General features: G+C 41.6%; 1 protein-coding gene across 2 annotated transcripts in view; it reads right to left on the reverse strand.

Annotated features, from left to right (window-relative positions):
• Positions 1–575: 575 nt before the first annotated feature.
• LOC103705896 (protein MOR1-like) overlaps positions 576–19,505 on the reverse strand; it is a 38,958-nt gene continuing 20,028 nt past the window's right edge. Inside the window, exons 22-54 of one of the 2 annotated variants that reach the window (XM_008789785.5) lie at positions 19,265–19,372; positions 19,043–19,148; positions 18,886–18,965; positions 18,507–18,656; positions 18,326–18,401; positions 18,100–18,224; positions 17,896–18,006; positions 17,662–17,811; positions 17,494–17,568; positions 16,758–16,839; positions 16,529–16,650; positions 16,353–16,454; positions 16,203–16,277; positions 11,828–11,923; positions 11,631–11,732; positions 11,294–11,395; positions 10,841–11,023; positions 10,651–10,762; positions 10,315–10,391; positions 10,010–10,089; positions 9,402–9,467; positions 9,174–9,300; positions 3,517–3,639; positions 3,365–3,442; positions 3,115–3,273; positions 2,858–3,016; positions 2,685–2,782; positions 2,451–2,607; positions 2,242–2,358; positions 1,979–2,074; positions 1,779–1,850; positions 1,412–1,688; positions 576–1,285 (exon numbers count right to left, since the gene is read on the reverse strand). In XM_008789785.5, coding sequence (XP_008788007.2) covers positions 1,026–1,285; positions 1,412–1,688; positions 1,779–1,850; positions 1,979–2,074; positions 2,242–2,358; positions 2,451–2,607; positions 2,685–2,782; positions 2,858–3,016; positions 3,115–3,273; positions 3,365–3,442; positions 3,517–3,639; positions 9,174–9,300; positions 9,402–9,467; positions 10,010–10,089; positions 10,315–10,391; positions 10,651–10,762; positions 10,841–11,023; positions 11,294–11,395; positions 11,631–11,732; positions 11,828–11,923; positions 16,203–16,277; positions 16,353–16,454; positions 16,529–16,650; positions 16,758–16,839; positions 17,494–17,568; positions 17,662–17,811; positions 17,896–18,006; positions 18,100–18,224; positions 18,326–18,401; positions 18,507–18,656; positions 18,886–18,965; positions 19,043–19,148; positions 19,265–19,372 — 3,903 coding nt within the window. In that variant the 3' untranslated portion in view covers positions 576–1,025. Of the gene's footprint in view, positions 1,286–1,411; positions 1,689–1,778; positions 1,851–1,978; positions 2,075–2,241; positions 2,359–2,450; positions 2,608–2,684; positions 2,783–2,857; positions 3,017–3,114; positions 3,274–3,364; positions 3,443–3,516; positions 3,640–9,173; positions 9,304–9,401; positions 9,468–10,009; positions 10,090–10,314; positions 10,392–10,650; positions 10,763–10,840; positions 11,024–11,293; positions 11,396–11,630; positions 11,733–11,827; positions 11,924–16,202; positions 16,278–16,352; positions 16,455–16,528; positions 16,651–16,757; positions 16,840–17,493; positions 17,569–17,661; positions 17,812–17,895; positions 18,007–18,099; positions 18,225–18,325; positions 18,402–18,506; positions 18,657–18,885; positions 18,966–19,042; positions 19,149–19,264; positions 19,373–19,505 lie in introns of both variants that reach the window. The other variant, XM_008789784.5, reaches the window with a different exon arrangement.

Below are 19,505 nucleotides of genomic sequence, written 5' to 3' on the forward strand. Positions count from 1 at the left end.
CATCATTGGATCATGCCTTGCATAGATCTCCAAGCGCTCTAAACTTATTCATCCACTTGCACAAAATTTGAGGTGATCACTGCATGATTCAATAGTAGTTTCCTGCAAAGAAAAGTAAATCCTTCTTTACAAGCTCCAAATCCCAAGTCAAACCTAGAAGATTAAAAAAAAAAAAAGAAAGAAAAAGAAAGGTGGCGGCCTTACTCGGAAGCTGCCTGGGGGTACATCAGCCTTGGTGTTTATACAAGTCTTAGTAGCTAGCTACAGTATGGCTACCCTTAAATGCAAGACACGTATGGCACATCAAAACCACGGTGTAAACAAGTATTGAGCAAACAATCAGGGAAGATAGCATGCTGCCCCTAAGCTGCTTTCACTTAATTCATTCCCGATCACCGAACTCTAGTTGTTTATGTTATGGCTAATAGGATGCAACATGGTCGGAGTACTGGTGGTAACTCGGTGAAGCAGACCCGATTGAGGAAAAGATGAATAATCAAAAAAGTTGAAAGCAGAATTGGACAGCTGATGATTGCGATCACATTATGGGCATCATACATGATATGGAATCCTTATTACCAAAGAAAACTTATAAGGTGATTCAAATATATTACTAAGCCCTGACATGCTCAGTCAAGATCAGTGTGTTTTAAGGCCATTTAAAAGAATTCATCAATACAATACTCATGGCTGACACCCCTATCGAGTACACTTTGAAAAACTCAACTGTGTGCATGTACATGGTTACAAGGTAAGAAAATATGGACAAAAATGTTAAAAGATTATCTGTCACGCTATATCAATAATGGAATATTACAAACAAGCATCTGGGGCTTGCTCACCGAATTTCCATATGCTTCAACTGGACTTTGAAACTATGGTGGGATCAGCAACAGATGCATTCGTCCTCCACGATATGCATCTGACCATCTACAAATTGCAGAGAATGACAAAACACCTCGCCCTCTTTTTTTCTTCTTTTCCATTTACAAGAATCTATAGAAGTATGAATAAACTCTAATCATCTAGGACAGATGTTCAAGGGATCCGCTTTTTAGCCTCTCCATCCGGGCTTGAAGTCCAGATAATGCCTTCTCATCCATAGGAAGAACACCGGTCTGACTTGGTGGCTCTCCATCCATGCGGTCTGTTCTGTGGAGGGCATTACCATTAACATATGCCAATGGCCGGGCCCCACAATCCACATTGCCTGCAGCTGCAGCAGCTTGGATGCTTTTCATCCGTTCCCTGATGGCATCTAAAGTCCCCGTTGTAATTGCAGGAGCTGATTAAATTCAGTCGTCATCATATCAGAACAATTGCAGTGACAAGAAAGAAATGCATGGATGCACATAAACAAGGATATGAATATGTGCATGTGAGAGAGGGAGGGAAAGGAGTACGGAGAGACCTCCAGATGGGTATCTATCATTTCGATCACCCCCCAACTGTGACCTGAAGTCTGATGAGTCACTTTGGCCTCTCAAAGAGGTTGTTGTACCAACAGCATCATCTTCACTATATGATACAGCCACATTGGAGTTTATGCTTTCAGTTTTTACATGAAGCGACTTCGTTTGTACCGGGGAAAGAGGTGCGAATTTTGGCGATGGAGCAGTTGCTAAGGGAGGAGGGGTGGACATTGGAAGACTTGAAGGTATCCTTCCAGCTGCTGCATTCTTTTCCATCTGCATGCACCAATAGCAGGACTAGTTGTAGCAAACACTAGTTTCATGTGGTAATCCCAAAAAGCCTGCAAGCAAAAAGACCCTGCTAACCTGGGCAAGCCCATCTCTGATATATGTTCTAAAAGCCTCGCTTGCATTTTGAAGCTGAGCAAATATATCAACCTAGAGATAGTTCAAAAGATGTTAGGAACAGAATACAAGAACTATCCAGTTACATAAAATAATTAAATAAGTTAACTCATATAGTTCACAAAAAAAATCGAGCTTCTCTGAGAGACAAGTTGTCATACCTTGGGATACAGTTGGGTGATACGGTAGAGTTCAAATAGACCAATGGTGCAGGTTTGTTTGTCACCAATTTTCTTGAATACTGCAGCAAGCTCTTGCTGTTTCATGTCAAGAAAGAAAATAAATAGCACAAAAAAGGCCAATAAGAACAAGAAGTCACATGCAGAGGAAAAATAAAAAAAATTGATGGAATTAAAATGAGCTAATCTAATAACGATCAAACATGAAAAGATAAAAAATTGTAATTACTAAAGTGAACCAGCACCTTCAGTTGAGCATCTGCAGAATGTGTTGTAGGATTTGGGCTGTTTGAAGCAGTATCACCCCAATGTGTTTGTCCCATGGGACCAGATGGAGTCAACATTCTAGCAGCTGCGAGAGTCTGAAGAAACATATATAGTAATTGTCACTATAAAAGCAATATCTCATGACCATATCAATTCAAGCAAGCATTTCTATTTCCAACAAATTTACCTGAAGGTTAAGATCAATGTATGCAAGAATGATAGGTTGAGGTTCCATGTCTATAGGAACCATGGAGAGGTGACCTTTAATTGCTGTCCCACGAAGCTTGACTAGTTCATGCAGAACAGTTTTAACCATTCGTAGTGGCTTGTCATCAGCCCCAGCCCTATGCACAGTCGGCCAACAAATTATACCATAAAATGAGAAAATAGTTGCATAATTTACAAGCAAGTATATAAATACCTTCTTCGTATCTCTTCCATCCCTAGTTCTTGCAAATACACGTGAATGCTTTGAAGTATACGGTCAAGATCAACATCATATATTGTACTTTGTAGTACCTAGCAAATTACTGACCATGTTAGCACAAAATTGGGAAGAAATATACAACAATTTGGAAAAAATCTACGAGTTACCTTTGTCAGCTTAATTAGACACTTGACAACTAGATCTGAAAACTTTTGATTCCTGGTAACAAAGGCCTCACTCGGTGCCGGGGAAGGCCACCTTGAGGGGTCCAAGGGCCTCAATAAATTGATTAGCACAACAAAAGATGATGTCCGATCTGCATTGTCCTGCTCAAACAGGAGCAAGTAAAATATCCTAAGTAAACAAGATGCAAACAAGTGAATGCACCAAGGAAAGAAAATTAAAACAGAAAAAAATTGCAAACCAGAATTTTAAGCATCAAAACATTAAGTGCTTTCAATAGTTGGCTGCCATCATCCATCATAGGAACTCTTTCATCTAAAAGCCAAAGTAGTAGCTCAGTAATGAGATTGTCTAGAGTACTCTCCTTCACAGCATGAGCAAGTTTCTTGATTTGGAAGGTCTGCAGCAACAACATTTATCATATAATTCTGTATAATTTTACAGAAATAATATATACACATTCTCAAAAAGTGACTAAGAGATATACACACCTGCATAAGCGTGTTCAAAACATATTTACACGACCTTGAAGAAGCTCCAGAAAGGCTAAAATTGAAGGTCTTTGGAACCTGCAAAAATAATTGAGATTACAGAAATGAACAGAAAGCCAAGCTATATCAATGAGAAAAACAGAACCCATTACCATAGATGCTAGGTTTGAAACTAGTCTGTCTGCCTCCTTAACAATATCTTCAATTATACTGCTTTCAGGATCACTTGTAGCCTGCGTCAGCTCATGGCAGATAATTTTCATGCCCTCAACTGACTGCACCAAAGCAAAGCCTGGGTAAGCTAAGATGTTGTAACACAACAGCTTTCAGTGACAACAGAATCTCAAGCAGAAATGTTCTTCAGATTTAAAATCAGGTCATCTGCATGTTATGTAATGCCAATGATGGAAAGCTGACTCACTTCATGCTCCATCAGTCAATTTTGACTCATACCGTCTAACAAAATCATCAAAGAAATGAAACAATTAAATAATATATAAAACAAGAACATAGCAGGATTCTAGAAGGACCCAAAAGTTACTACATCTAAATCCCCCTCCTACCTCACCAGAAATTGTGAAGTATGAATAGTAGTATAATAATATGAAAAGATATATTTTCTCAATCCCTTACTGGAGGTCCAAAGTTACATCTACGAGAACCCCGTACGTACCTGGATATTAGAACCTGTTTTGGTATCGTTTTTTTTTTAAAGGCCGCGCACTGTGGCCTTTTTCAAAAATAGCCGAGAGCACGTGCACTCTCCTATCAGAGAAAGCGCATGATGTCACCTTGTTGGCCCGCAGGGCATTGCAGTCCCAAACCCCACGCCAAGGTTCAGTCGAGGGAGTTGTTGTTGATTGCGGGACCGTCTTTAGGGCGGGTAATGCGCTATCTCTTGCTGCCTTTAGAACCTTACCTATGCTACTCCAATGATGGTGCTCGGCCAAGGAGAAGAATCAAATATGAGGATGAAAAGATGATGATTCTATTCCAAATGACAACGAAGAAAGGTAATCTAGCAAGATCGGGAAGGGACCATGCTAGCCTAATACAATCCAAGGGGAGCTGATTTACCCACCTCTAGCCCAAGCCTTGCGGCCGAAAACCCACCTAAGGGACCGAAGGGATAACCCTTTACAATGCAGAAAAATGATATCCAATGGATGCCTTAGAAGGGCCCTAATGGCTCCTTTATATAGGCCTAATGCCCATGTGCCAAATAGGTTTATGGGCGGAAGCAAATTTGAAATTCAAATGCTATTCCTAATCTACCGCAAGGGGATCCAAACTAAGTCAGATCCCTTGCGGCCATGTGCTGAAATTGCTGGGCTCCTGACGCCGGGGATGCGTTGCCTAGTTGGCCGGGGCGCGTCCCATGCGGGTGCTGCCATTTGTCCGCAGAGTCTTGATTTGGTATCCTTGAATGGCTGGCTGTGTTATGCTCCCGAGATGGCTCGGACGCAGGTCCTGGTCGGCCGGGACAAGGGTCTTGGCTGACCGGGATGCGGATCCAGCTGCCTCTTCTCTCGCGGATTGATGGCATATCTTCTTGTGCTTCTTTGATCCTGCGGCCTGTTGCATCTTGGCCGCCTATGCTTCTGCTCGCCTGGCCTCTATGGAAGAGTCTGCGGACTCCTCCATGGATTCTGCACGCGTTCCTTCCTTCTTTGGCTCCTTGCGCTCGGATGCATGCCATGTGGCTCGGCTTGCTGTCCTTGGCCGAGCGCTGCCTTTGGGGTTCTTTTCTTTTTTGCTCTTGCACGCGGATGCATGACACTTGTCTTGACCTGCTGGCCGAGCGCTGCCTTTGGGGATCTTTTCATGTTTGCTCCCTTGCCCGTGCGCGAATGCTTGCCACTTGTCTTGGCCGGTTGTTGACCAAGTCCATTGCTTGGCTTGCGGGCGCGCTCATGATGGCTGATGTGTGGCCCCTTGGATTGCGCTCGGTTGGCCATGATTCAATGTGTTCGGTCTCGGGCCTGATGTTGCTTGCTTTGGTTTGGCTCAGCCCGTGCACATGCTTCTAAACTGATTGGCTTGATTGTGCTCGGCTGGGCGCAGTGTTGCCCGAGCCTTGTGCTCGATCTTTCCTCTGTGCGCGCGCGCTCAGGTGCACGCGCAGGGGCTGGTGCCTCTTGTCGTCGCCCACGATCATGCCCACTCTTGGCGTGCGCGCAACGTGTTGTTGCGCGTGCCGAGTGCTGGCAAGGTGTGGGATGGCGGTCCGGCAGTGCACCGGCCCTTTTTTGGTCGTGGCGAGGTTCGGGCGCGCCATGCGTGACATGCTGGGTGCGCGCACGAGGATCCTTGCATGGCTGTGGCCGCGCGCTGGTGTTGATGGCCCCGAACCTCATGCAGGCGCTGGGAAAGGTCTGCGCGACGCTGAGTCGGTTGTTGGTGAGGTTGGCTAGTGCTTGGGCAAACCTCCAAGCAGTGGATTTGGCCCGCAACTTGGTCTTGGCTGAGGTTGGCCTCGGCCAATTCTTCCAAAATTTGGCTTGGCGGGCTGGGGTTCTCATCACACCCTTCCTTTTCGGCTATAAAAATCGAGTAATTCAAGCAAAGATCGAAGCATTCAGCAGAGGAAGGAAAGGCAAATCGAACAGGGATCGAACAAATCGGTTGATGCTTCGGATCAGGTGCATGACGGGTGATTGATCATGGGCCGCAATATAAGTTGGTCGGGAAGATCTTGATGAAGCGGCGACCACATATTTTCGGGATCCCATGTGCTATACATTGTATCGACCTCATGCTGATGGAAATTGGAAAGATCCGTAGGGTGCAGCATACAGTGGAGATAGACCAACGCATCACCAGGTATATAGCCATACCTGGGTTTTTTCACTGATGAGAAAGTTTGCAGAGAGATTCTGAGACAAGGAGTCACACGGTTTACTACGAACTACATTGCACTGGATAGCCTTATCGAGAAGAAAGAAATCCTACATCAGATGTTTGTCAGTCCCGAGTGGCGGCAAAATAGGTATGCCCATGCCAGCACCGAAGGGAGCAAGATGGAAGACTTAGTTACAAAGCAGTCATTCTGGCAGCGGGTCACTGCGATAGTCAAGGCTATCAAACCATTATACAAAGTGTTGTGTGCCGTGGATACCGAGAAGTACCCCCATATAGGTTTTCTGTATCACATGATGGACATGGCAAAGGCTCAAATCATGGAGAGAGACCAAGCCCGTACCCATGAGTACATCGAGCGGCAGTGGGGAGCCCAAATAGGTAGAAAATTGCATCTAGCAGATAAGCAAGAACATTGATAATTATATTGATAGATGTACTTGTATAATTTTATTAAGACAGTCTCGTCTATGTGCAGCATACTACCTAAACCCCAGGTTTCAGTACAACGAAGTTGGAATTGGTATGGATGACGAACTTCTCGAAGCTTTGCGTAATGTCATTTACAAGATGGATACTGATCCAGAAGTCGCAACATTATGTCTAAAAGAGGTAACATGATTTAGTAGTAAGTACATCGGCATCTTCTATTATTAACATAGTACAGCATGCTTTTTTTCACAGACCAAATTATTTAGAAATGACTGCAACAGCTTTGGACAGCGAGTAGCTGTCGTGAGCAAGACAGCTATGAATCCAGGTATGTTACACATCAAAAAGACATTCACCTAGCGTTATATAGTTACTAATATGACCAAGGTACGCGGAACCGACCGAACCAACGTACCGATGAAGATCGGTACCGGTTGGAGGCGGTACCAAACCAGTTCTGAAAAAAAAGAGAATGTGCGGAGATGCGCGCATCTGCGTTAATGCCATTCTGTCGTATTAAAAGCCCACACAGGGCAGCGCGTTGGCTCGTTGCCCCGCACGGGCATGAGTTGGGGGACGCATTTCCCCACTTGTGCCCGCGCGCGGGCGTGCTCCCCGTAGCCTCTTTTTTTTTCCTTCTCTTCTTCCCTCTCTCCTCTCTCCTCTCTTTCCCCCTTCTCCTGTGAGCAAGGGAGGTCTTCCCCGCAAGGTGCTTGGGAGGAAGAAAGAGGCCCGGTAGTGCAAGAGAGGTCTTCTTCCCCTCTCCTCTCTTCTCCTCTCTTCCCCCCCATTCTTCCCCACAAGTACCGATGCGAACTGGTGCAGTTCGCACCGGTACCGGGCTTGTACCGATGCGAAGCGAACCGCACCGGTTCGCACCGGTACGAGCAAGGAACCGTTCAGTTCCGACCCCTTTGGAGTCGGAACCAAATTCCACCGCGGTACCGTACCGATGGAGGCTGGTACCGGTACAGTACAGGCTGAACCGGTTGATTTCGACCAGTTCAGCAGACCATGAATATCACACTATCATATATGTAATTTTTTTCAATATTTTTGTAGCTGAATGATGGATTCATTTTGGCAGGTCCGCAAAAAATTTTAAGCGGATAGCTATCCAGATCCTCTCAGACGGTCTCCTAGAGTGGTTGTGAGCGCAACTGATCCACCTTCGCCCTCATCCACAGCAAACAAAGGAACCGTTTGACACAAAAGTGCCTCAATGACCTTGTTTATGTACACTACAATCTGTGATTGAGGCTAAAATGCATTCAAGAGAAAGTGGACCTCAAGTATGCAAATTCGATCTATAGGGTTTTCACAAATGATGATGATCCTATGCTCGGCTGGCTTGTGGGCCAGCAGCAGGAGCCCGAGTTTGACGAGCCAGGATTGCCTCCACGACCGGCCGGCTTCATAGCCAGCAAGGCTAGGATCGATCCACAGCAATGGGCTAAGCGCAATATTCCACGCACTCCCATAGCTGATCAACTGCAACCAGAGAGCCAATCACCACATCACTGGTACGACACATCCTCTCAAAGAGATGATTGAGAGATGCTCAGACAAGGACGCTAAGATACCCAGTCAACTCGGTCAGGAGGGCGTGGTAGCCAGGCAGAGAAGGACACGAAGGGTAAGAAGGTACCTGCCCAACAAGCAAAAAAAAGAAAAACAAAAGGCCTCAATGGAGTATCGAGAAGATCTGGAGCAACAGCGTTAGAGGTTCTGGTGGTGATGGATCTACTAGCCATGGAAAGAATGGAGGACAATATGGTACTACTTATGAGACAGCCGGAGACTGGTCTTCGATACACCGGTGAGTCCCAGTTTACGCATGCTACATATGATAGGGACCACGGTAGGCCATCTGATAGAGTTCACGAGGATACCATTGCATATAGAAGAAGGGCTCCTTGAGGTCGTTCAAGAAAACAGAATGCAGCTGCAGATGACCTCACATGTGGAGTAGGATCCATACAAGTGTCACTCGCCAATAAGTCCCTACTACGGTACGTATTGTACCAAGCGTGCAGCATTTCGATCCAAGATTCACATGCAACATTTGCTCATATGTTACATTAGATAATTCTTAATGTCTCAACTTGCTTCACTTTTCCAAGGCCAAAAGGAAGAGATGACTCAACCACTGAAGGAAATGTGATACTCCTAGTATTTTCTTTCCTTCTTTTGGTAAAGCGTACTTACGGAGATGGGACAAAACACATGTTCTTTTTTTCTGTTAATGACTTAACTTCTCGTCTATGATTTTTTTTTTTGCTTTCCTCATGCAAGCAAGCTTTTTCGGAGATGTCTTGGAAAGGGGAAAAAATATAGCAAACAAAAAAAAATACAGAATTACTATTCATTAAATAATAGCCATACTCTTATGAAGAAATCCAGCAAGTACAACCAGTGAAAAGATAGTATTTTGCTTTATAAATAGCAGGATAAAAAATACTTATTTATAATTTCAATAAGAAAGACCTTCACATGCTATATCTAGGGAGTATTTGACCTGCTCAGGTGAACCCAATGCAACGATATCAAGAGCTTCATGCCAGTCAGCAGGACCATTAACAGTAGCCAGCTGTCTGGCTAAGATGTGCCTCCCCACATGGGAATCAGCATAGCCAATGTTTTCCCTACTGATACAGCAAAATATATGATGAAATTCCAGGAACACAATAGATCATGTTTAACACCAAAATTTCAGCTATGTATTATTTTTAAATATTCCAGTTACCTTGTCGCCATTGGAACAGACATGGAACGTGGGAGAAATTCTCCACTCTGTTCTGCAACATCTGACCTGAAATCGGAAATGATATTTAAAAAATACATAAAACTCAAGCATGTATCACACATATAAGTTTCAAGACTGCAAGTAATAACCTAACCACCCTATACACGAATTTTGAAACATTTTTTTTAAAAATAAATCCAGAACTTGATATATCTAGAAAAAATAGAACAAAAAAGATGTATAATTGATGATTATGTTGCAAAAGAAAAACAGACATCAAAACAGTGTAAGGTAGTTAATAAACCTTCAGATATACATTAGTTTATAAATTTTCAAATATATAATGTTTCAACATAACACCAGCAACAAATATGATAATTTCCTTCACAAAGATATTAAAATGGAGATAAAGCACTACTTCCATTATGAAATTAAGAACAATTTAGAATATCTTAGTGTAAATTCAGCCGAGATCGTATTTTGACATGAAAACGAGACATGCATTTTGAAAGATAAAAGTCAGCAAATTTGTGCATGCACAGACATACACAAAGAAACAGAGGGAGAAATGACAGCAAGACAGACGAGAGAGAGAGAGAGAGAGAGACCCATTTTCTCTAACTGATCGCCTTAAAGCTGCTCTAGCCTCACCAGGCTTTCCTTCCTTCCTCTTGTCCATCTCACGGGCCTGAATGAAGAAATGGCAAAAAGATATTACATGATCCGTGGTATTTAATTCTTAACATTTGGAAGTGTCTCCTACTTCTGTTATAGCTCTGCCATCACCCACTAACAGGCATTGAAGCCATTAATTTCTAACATTCCTCCTTTGTCCCACTATTCTATGTAAAGACAATAACATTCCTCGGCATGGTGACAGTAGTAGTCTGCCGTTGGGTCTTCGTATACTAACCTTCCACTTAAATCTATCATCTAGCATGCTTTTTTGAGCATCTGATAGTTTCCCAACATATCTCCAAACATCCTCCCCTGTTCAAGAAAGACATTGAAATCAAACAAGCATAAACCAAAAGTATTAAAAGTACGAACTCTGATTTTACCTTCAACTGCCTTTCATGAACATTGATCCAACAAATGCGAATGGATTTATATAAGTCATCAGGAGGAATGATTATTAAAATAATAATCATTATGATGACTAATTAGCTCAGTAAATCAAGAAATATTTATACAATAATTCATTCAATCCTACCAAATGTTACAGATCTATTGAATGAAATGTACATACCAAGATTCTTATAAGCAGTAGCCATTGTATTTAGAGCAGCTTTCCTAATTTCACCATCTCGTTCCGATGTCAACCCAGCAACAAGTTGCAAAGACTTCAATTGTCCGCTTATCTGAATGAAAGAAACAAATAAGCATGATTTGTTGAGAATTATAGGACTACAATTACATCAGAAAATTCATTAGTGCACCTCAGCTCCATAGCGATCAATTAAATATCCAACAAGATCAACACACTCTATCCGAGTACGGTTATTTTTTGAACGCAAGCCCTCTAAAATGTACGGAAGAACCTTTGATGCAGAATAGATGGTTACAATTTGCTTCATCAGTTCACGCATTTTCTCCCTAACCTTTTCAATGTTATGACCAGCCTACATTACAACACCAAAAACCACCGCTGTTATGTAATGTTTATGACCTCATGGGTGCACAGTAAGAAATTCAAAAATATGGCAATAGAAGTTGCACAATATAAAACAAAAAAAAAAAATTACAAAAATGTAGAAATATCAAATAATAAATACTGGAAAGGATACAGAAAATTGAACGAAGAATATCATCATATCCTAACTGAAGAGCAAGAATTAGATCTATTTAATATACATTGAAAACCAAATACATAGATAAAAAAAAAAACCTACCTTCTCTACAAGGCATGGAAGAAAAATTGCAGCTTCTGCCTCAGTTAGAGAATAGCCCTCAATCTTCAGACCATCAAAAAGTTCAGGAAGAAACTCCAGCACCTGCAGAGCATGTCCAGTGACAGATGCTTCAGCAATCAGTGTATTATACATGCATATGTATAATATACTGACAACAAATGTATCATATATATATATATATATATATATATATATATATATATACAGAGCAATCAGTATATTATATATGCATATGTCCAGCGACAGTGCATATGGATCATCAAAATGGCAGAATCACTTGCAAGACAACAAATCAATTGACAGGAAAGATCTTTACCTTCAACAAGCATGTTGTGTTGGACTCACAAAACCGCAAAACAAACCACCTTAAAAGTATGTCAAGAAGTTCAATCATTTCCTTTACACTTGATGGCAAAGCCTACACAACAGAAGGCATTGGAATAAACTCATTTTAGATATATTATACATGCATATGTGCACACATCTAAGAAAAATGAGTGTGTATGAAGCCACCTTCTGTAACAACTCAAGCCCGTCAACTTGCTTCTTAAAATCCATGCTCAGGAGTCTCCTGTGCAGGTCTTCTCTGAAATGCTTCATAAAATCGCACTGCAGTAGATGGTGTTTGACATGAAAAAAAAGGGGCAAATGCTTGACATCAAACAAAATTGTTACAATTACTAAATATTATCCATTTTCATTCGAGATTCATGTTAAAAGGACATAGGTACATAAAACACCAATCAAACTTCATCGTCAAATTCAAGCTTTTCTACTCCATAAGCAGCTTCCATTTCCATCAAACCATCCACCAAAATTTTTTTATGCTCTTTAGAATATCTTCTTGAGCATATGAAAGCAGTGTAACAAAGCCAAACAGTAGTCACCAGGATGCCAAATGGAATGTTGTCCATTAATTTGGGCCATTCAACAAGCAGTAACTTGGTAACGAGCTTTACAGTGTGAATAGAATTTTGCACATTCTCTCCCTGTATCTATTTGTTTAGGCATGTTGAAGTTGACACTTATTATGTACTCAGCCAGTTTAAACATCACTAGATGAAGCAACCACAATCGCGGTACACAGTATTTAACAGGGGAAAGAGGGATTACTAGATGGCATTGTAAATCTACAGGATTCAATCATAAGCTACTGGGTGAAGAATGTAGATAACATCAACGATTTCCCTTCTAAAAATGAACTAATCTGAAAATGGTAAGTTAAATAAAAATGGCACCAGAGAGAAATACCCCTTTTAAGGTCTTGGAGAGGAGTCTACTCAAAGTGTAGAGGTCCAAGAAAAAATTCATTTATTTTCAGATTGACATTGGTAATATACCAGGACTGGTTATTCTATGACTTCCTAGTAATATTTGTCAAAATCCCTAAGATTTATGAGTTACAGATAGGCAAAAATTATCTAGAAATCCTTTTTTTATATGCACATGAGGATAAGAGACTAAATGAAGGTAGGGAACTGGATTCTACTTACAAATTTTAGATGGCCAGTTTTTGTATTCATTACTAGTTTTTTATGAAAGTGTTGTTCTTCTTCTTTGGGATGACTTAAAAAGCAGATTTTGTTTCTTCAAAAAGCTCGCTCTCTTGCAAAGAAGTGAACTTTATAAAGAAAAATCACATGTCTAGCAATGCACTATCAAAATGGCTTCTCAAATATGCAAATGTCAAAAAATGGGAATTGGGAAAAGCTAGAAAACCTAGTTTCTGGCTTATTAAGCAACTTCTTGTCCGTTCAAGACAACAAATATGCTTAAGGCCCTCTGTAGTTCAAATCTTTGAAGCTGCAGCTTATTGCAGAATGAAGATGTGTTATCTATCAAAGTTCACACCACATCATATCTATGTCAAAAGCAATTCCCCTGATGAGTAGTTTTGAGTGGGCAGGCACTCCTCACAGCACTCTCGTGTGACATGCTTCCTTTTAGGGAGGGAACTAGAATTGATCTCTGGGTGATAACCTCAGGGCATGATAGAATATCGTCTTGCTCATCTATGAGAATATTTTCAAGGCTTGAAATAATGTCTGGAGTAATATTATGACCGCCACTAATTTAACTTCAACTCCGATTACATTTTCGCTTAAATGAAAACACTCCCATTAAATTTAAAATTCAAATTCTCTTCATGTCTTCAATTTTGGGCTATAGTGATTAAGAAGATCAATCAGAACAATCATTACTTAATTCTTAAAAAAAAAGGGGAGAGGTCCCTTTACTAACAATATTTCCATTATCTACGTGCAAAAGAGTTTTGAAGTGGGGTGTTTGTTGAAGACAGATATTGCAATTAGAATTAATGGAGCATCCAAATTGGTGCAGGCTAGACCAAATAATAATGTTAAGATTTTATAGATTTTTCCTAAAATATCTTTATCTTATTGAGGTTTTACCCATATAGGTACAACAAAGCTGTTTATTCTTTGCAATCAACTTATATTTCGTTTCGTTCCTTTTTTTCATTCAGGCGATGTCTCAGTATCATCTGCATCCAAACCAGAATTTGACTCCGAAGAGGGACAACTCACTTTTCCATAATCACCCGACAAGTCGAATCCATATCATCAGAATAGAGGGCATAGGACTCTTTGCATGAATCAATTTGATGGATTGTACCTTCTCCTGCGGGTGGAAAGGAAGTCCTTGAAGGAGAAGGTTGAAGATTCCTGTAGAATGAAAGACTTCGGAGCTCAGTCACAGGACAGGTTTTTTCCCTTCTGTTAAAAGACTTTTCTATTGCTTTTTCGCTTCCATAATGGGACCCTACAGGTCCTTGAGCAGATCCCACGTTAGCCCCAAGACGTTGGTCTCTAACTAGAAAAGTAAATGCTTGAGCTTGAGAAGCTTCTGGCCCGGTGGGGTTGTTGAATTCAAAGAAGCATAAAAAAGGAGAAATTTTGTTTACCGAGACAGCACCTCGATGGTTATGCCATGATGTCCTTTGAAGTATATATGCGATAAATAGACTCCAGGGAAAAAAAGCTTGCCATAGCAGCTCAAACCTCCGATCGGGTAATGGGAGTTCTAACCGGCCCTAGCCCCCAATTCCGAACAAAAGCTTTGATTGGACCGAGGTTCGTGCAAGGAGGGAATAGGAACTAATAACGATGGTTCGGGTGCAGATACCAAACCTTAAAAATAATGGCCTATGCCTCTACAGGGTCCACACTCTCTACAATTCGAACAGGTCTCTCTCTCGAGCCTTCAGTGTGCTTCTTGCTTGATACGGGAGTTTGCCTCCCTTCGCTCCATTGGAAAGGCTTGGGCTAAGGTCCTCCGGAAGGGCACCTATTCACTCGATAAACAGCTTGCTGATCGGAAACTGCTCTTTTTGGTGGCTTTAGGGAAAGGGAAAGGCAAGATTAGGGGCTCGTAGGAGCCTACTCTCTTCCCTCCAAATAGCGTAATAGAATGGGGTCTGCTTTATGAGCAGCTACCCGACGGCCGAGATGTGCGTTCGTACTAAGTAATTTAGTACAAACCCTTCGGTTTGGGGTGGACATCTGAAAAAAAAAGGAGGACACATACTTCTTTGAAACACTAGTGATTACTGCGCTTGCTGTTCTTCGAGCAGCGCCCTCTCCATGGATCGATCTGCCTAGCACCTCAGCAGCCAATAGGAAGAGGTAAGGGGAAAGGGGATAATAGGCACCCCTGCTGCAGCTGCACTGGAGCTACCAGCATAAGCATTCATTCCTGCTGCATCCCTGTAGGAGCGGCCAGCTCTGAGTCCAGAGTGAGAAATTTGGGAAAAGTCCTCGTGAAGAAAATATCTTTAGAATCTGGAATCAATTTATTCAGAATTCCTAGTTGAGAAAGTATCATCGAAGAGTTTTTGAGGAACAAAACTCTAAAATTCTCAGATTCTTATGATAAGTATTTTATGTTTCTCTACTGCTCGAATCAAGTATTGACAGGACACGGAAAATGAGGAGGCAGCAGGGTCAGGGGTAGAGGCTGCATGAGTATGTAGGTTGTATAGTAAGCAATTACGAGATCATGAGAGGGCCATGGCCTCCATTGCCCCCTGCCTCCATCCATGTTTCCTTGAGGCAACATGAGAAGAAGCACTTGGCCCCCCTCAGTTAACTAGTACTCCTACATAAAAAGGTGATTAATGGCTATAAATATTCATGTATGCTATGCTCAAAGGGAATTTTCCTAAATCGCAGGACTCTTCTGATTAGAGTAGTATACCCACTTCAGAATCTCTCTGGAAACTAATTCCTCAACCTGCTTCCTAATTTTTTTCTTATTAAATCTTGTTAAGAGACCTGCTTCACTGTGACCGTACCCAAATATGCTCATGCACTTATACTCACTACTGGTGCCTAAGGACTTCCCACGGAAAGTGATATTTGCAGATGTTTGGCGATTTACATGTATGCTCATCATTTCTGATTTCCGATGATGCCTCTAGTGGGGCTTTTTGAAAGAATTTGTTCCCCTTAAATGAAGTGAGAGCTACTATGCTGGTTGTGCCTCTAGAGGCCTATGCACCTGTAACTAATAAGGCATAAGTTTGAGGTTATTAAAAAAGTGTATAAATAGTTGATAGATTTGTGAAAGGCCTGACTATGATAAACCTAAATAGGTGGGACTCCTGAAGAACAGCTTATATGAACAAATTGATGGGCCAAGATTTGCTGGTTAAATGCCATTGATCTCAAGGATATTATGGTAGCACTTGGAGGTGCCTGCTGAAAGAGGAGACAAGAGTAAAGGTGGGGCCAGGGAATAAAAGCAATGTACAAGACATGAATAACACCTACGGACCCAAATGATACCTCTCTATTCAGGGTAAAAAATGATGACAATGTCTCAATAGCTCGAAGCTACATACATTGGGAAAAAATTTAGAAATACAAACCTCCAAATCTTGAATCTGCTCAGGACGTGGCTCCTCAAACTTGAATCTGCGTACAACATATCTCTCCCTGTCTTCCTGTATAGACAATCATGCAAATATCAAATATTTAAAATCTGTGTTGATGTATATTATGTCTCCATGAAAACAGACCTTGTTTGAGTCCTTGATGTTAAGCAAAGCCTGTGACTGGACCGCAAGATCTTGAACAGATACAATAGTGTCAAGCTTTGACGCCCTTGTGGGAACACCTCTCTGTCAATATATAAAGAAAATAAGCAGCCAAGTTTTTGTAAAAAAAAAGTTTGTAAGTTGAGACAAGAACAGACCAAAGATATGGCCTTGTTTCCATGTTTAGACCCACGATCACCAAAATTATTTGAACATGGCTTCGCATTTCTTGTGCTGGATTTTAAACCAGTAGAAATCATTTTGGTGGAATCTGACGCTTCTGGAAGAGGCAAAAAAAAACATGAGTATTATAGAAAAAAAATAATGACAGCAACTAAGATAAATACATTTGAAGTAAAATGATAGACTAAGATTACAAAAGAACACCTTCAGGTAGACCAGAAAGTTTCAGCCGCTCAAGTATAAGAGCTAAGGCTGGTCCCTTTAAATCCTTCAGATTCTTGGCCACCTAAACAACCACAAGATATAACATTCTATGACTGACTAGGACAATAAATAAAGTGGGAAGGTATAGAACAAAGTTCGCCGAACCGGACCCATCGGGGACCAGCATGGTTCAGGCATTTAATTCGAGACAGGCCGGTTTCCCTCACGATTTGATTCCTCCCATCACACCCCCCACACCGGCGCTCAGAGAACTCTCAAGAGCGCCCCTACTCATGGTTGTCCTCCTCCTTTTCATCTTCTTCTTCTCTCCGTCCTCGCTCTAGCATTCGGATTATTCGCAGCGATCTCCTTCGCAAGCGCCCGAAGCCGCCCCCATGAGGCCCCACATCGCTGCCCTCGTTAGCCCTCTAATCCTGACTTCGGCGAGCCCCCCCCCCCCCCCTCTCTCTCTCTCTCATGCTCAGGTTAGGGTTAAGGTTAAGGTTTCCCTCTGCCTCCCCCTTCCTATCTCTTTCTCTCTCTCTTCCTCTCTCTTTTTCTCCCTCTCCCCCTCCCTCTTCATCTCTCCCTCCCTCTCCAGCTCTCTTTATGTTGGTACACCCCCAATGGCATGGAATGGACCCATCCTGTGCCAAACCAATCGTTGGCCGGTACCCCCTTCAGAACCAATTCAGCAAACCTTGGTATAGAAGAAATTTAAAAGATGACCACATACTGCTTCTTGGCCGCAAACATTCAAAATTTCACCTAAACAAGATTCAGCAGCTTTTCGAACTTCTGCTGATTTATCCTGGAGAAAGGCCAGAGAAGTGAACAAAATTAAACATAGTTCTTACATTTTTCTAGAACAGTGACATTGATAAATGAGAGATTTAACTATTACCGAGAGAGAGGAGGCAGTGGGCTTTAGTAGGTGCAAAGCATCAGATGACTCATTAATTTTTGCAAGATGCCTAGATAACCAATCAAAGAGATCTTTTCGCCCCTCTACACCAAGCTTTGACTCAGCCAATGCTACTGTAATGTACGGAACCTGGAAAAACCAACAAATCCTCAGATCACTATATGCCAAAAGCAGAAAACAATTTTCTCAAATCTCCTTTGGATCAGCGAATACCATTTTATCAAGTTGAACGGCTCCAACCCATGCATCTAGAGTATTCAAAGTGCATTCCCTCATGTGCTTTTTGTTGTCACCAAGACATTTTAGTACATCAGCCAGAATTCCCTTTATAAGATACAGTGTCAGTAATTCTGTCATCAAGACTTCAAATTAATTTAAAGAAACTAAGAATCACTAGAAGTTTTTGCTTAAGCGAACCTTGCTTGACTTCTCCACAGGAGGACCCATGGCAGATGCAAGTCCACCAATAGTAGACAAGGTTGCCATCACTAAATTTTTATTGCTATCACATAGACGGCCTCTTAGAGCTGCAAATAACTCCCCTAACAGTTGCAAAATAGGATAAGCATCAGGATCAAGGTCAACATGGAAAATTTTTCTGAATCTTATAACCATATGAAGAGTACATTATTCGACAGCATACCAGTTCCAGCAGGTTGTATGCGTTTATGAGCTTCCTCCAGAATTTTATTGACCGAGTCAATAGACTCCAAACGAACCTGAAGAGTACATACATAGCTCAGCCTTGCATAGTACTGAAAGGTGAAATCTATGATTGATGGCAAGAGTTTTCAAGCTCAAGAAAATCCTAATTACCATCATACCTTCCAATCAGCACTGCTAAGATTTTTTAATAAATTAGGTGTTATCTTTGCACTGACATCTTCCCGTGGTAGACCATCAAAACCAGCGGCAGATGTACATGACGTAGAATCCAAGACTTTCACTGTTTTCTTTGGAGCTGCAGCAGCACCCTGTCAATTAACATGGTAAGTACTGCTAGTTTGGTGGGTGCTGACTAATGCAGTTGGTAAAATCATTGGAATGAGGTACCCAACGACCTGGGTTTGAATCCTGCCTACACCTGGGTGGTTGGGTGGAAGGTAACCCCCTCCCCTTTCGGGGAAAAAAAAAAAACTAGTACTACAAGTGTTGAAGTAAAGGATCTGACGGTAAGTTCCTGCTCCAGCATTACAAATATACCTCAAATGGATTTTTTTCATATTCTGCATCCAGAGCACTAAGAAGTGCAGGCTTGACATCAGTCAGGAAACCTTTAATATCTGCAGAGAACCAAAATTTAGAAACTTAACTGAAATCATCAGCAGCCCCTGTTTTGAGCTAAATTAAGGATCATCACCTGGACCGACAAACTTATGCAACATTCCAATCAATTTGATAGTTGAGTTTCTTGTTGCAGCAGTACTAGATTGTAACCCAATATCCTTGCAAAAATCAATCAAATCCTACAACAAAGCAAAGCAGCACTTTTGTCAATTAAACAAGAAGCACAAAATTGTTGTCGTCAAAAGCCTACGGTAGAAATAGCACATCATAGAATAAGCAGAGAACATATAAGTACCTTCAATTTTAAATGGGAAATCCCGAAATCTTCAACTGCAGACACCATCCACAGTATACCCTCACTGAGAACCTTGGGATTCTTGTGCTCTTTCATGATTTTGTAGAGCTATAGTGTAATAATCAAAAGTTCTCAGTGTTGTTAGCAAATAAACTAAAAACAAGTATGTATGTATGGATGGATGGATGGATGGATAATATATATACAGATGTGTTTTCTATGCAAGCAATCCAAATGTATA

The sequence above is a fragment of the Phoenix dactylifera genome, chromosome 14 (genome assembly GCF_051530095.1).
Source record: "Phoenix dactylifera cultivar Ajwa chromosome 14, Ajwa_hap1_PhDact_Kaust_v1.1, whole genome shotgun sequence".
Classification (NCBI taxonomy): Eukaryota; Viridiplantae; Streptophyta; class Magnoliopsida; order Arecales; family Arecaceae; genus Phoenix; species Phoenix dactylifera.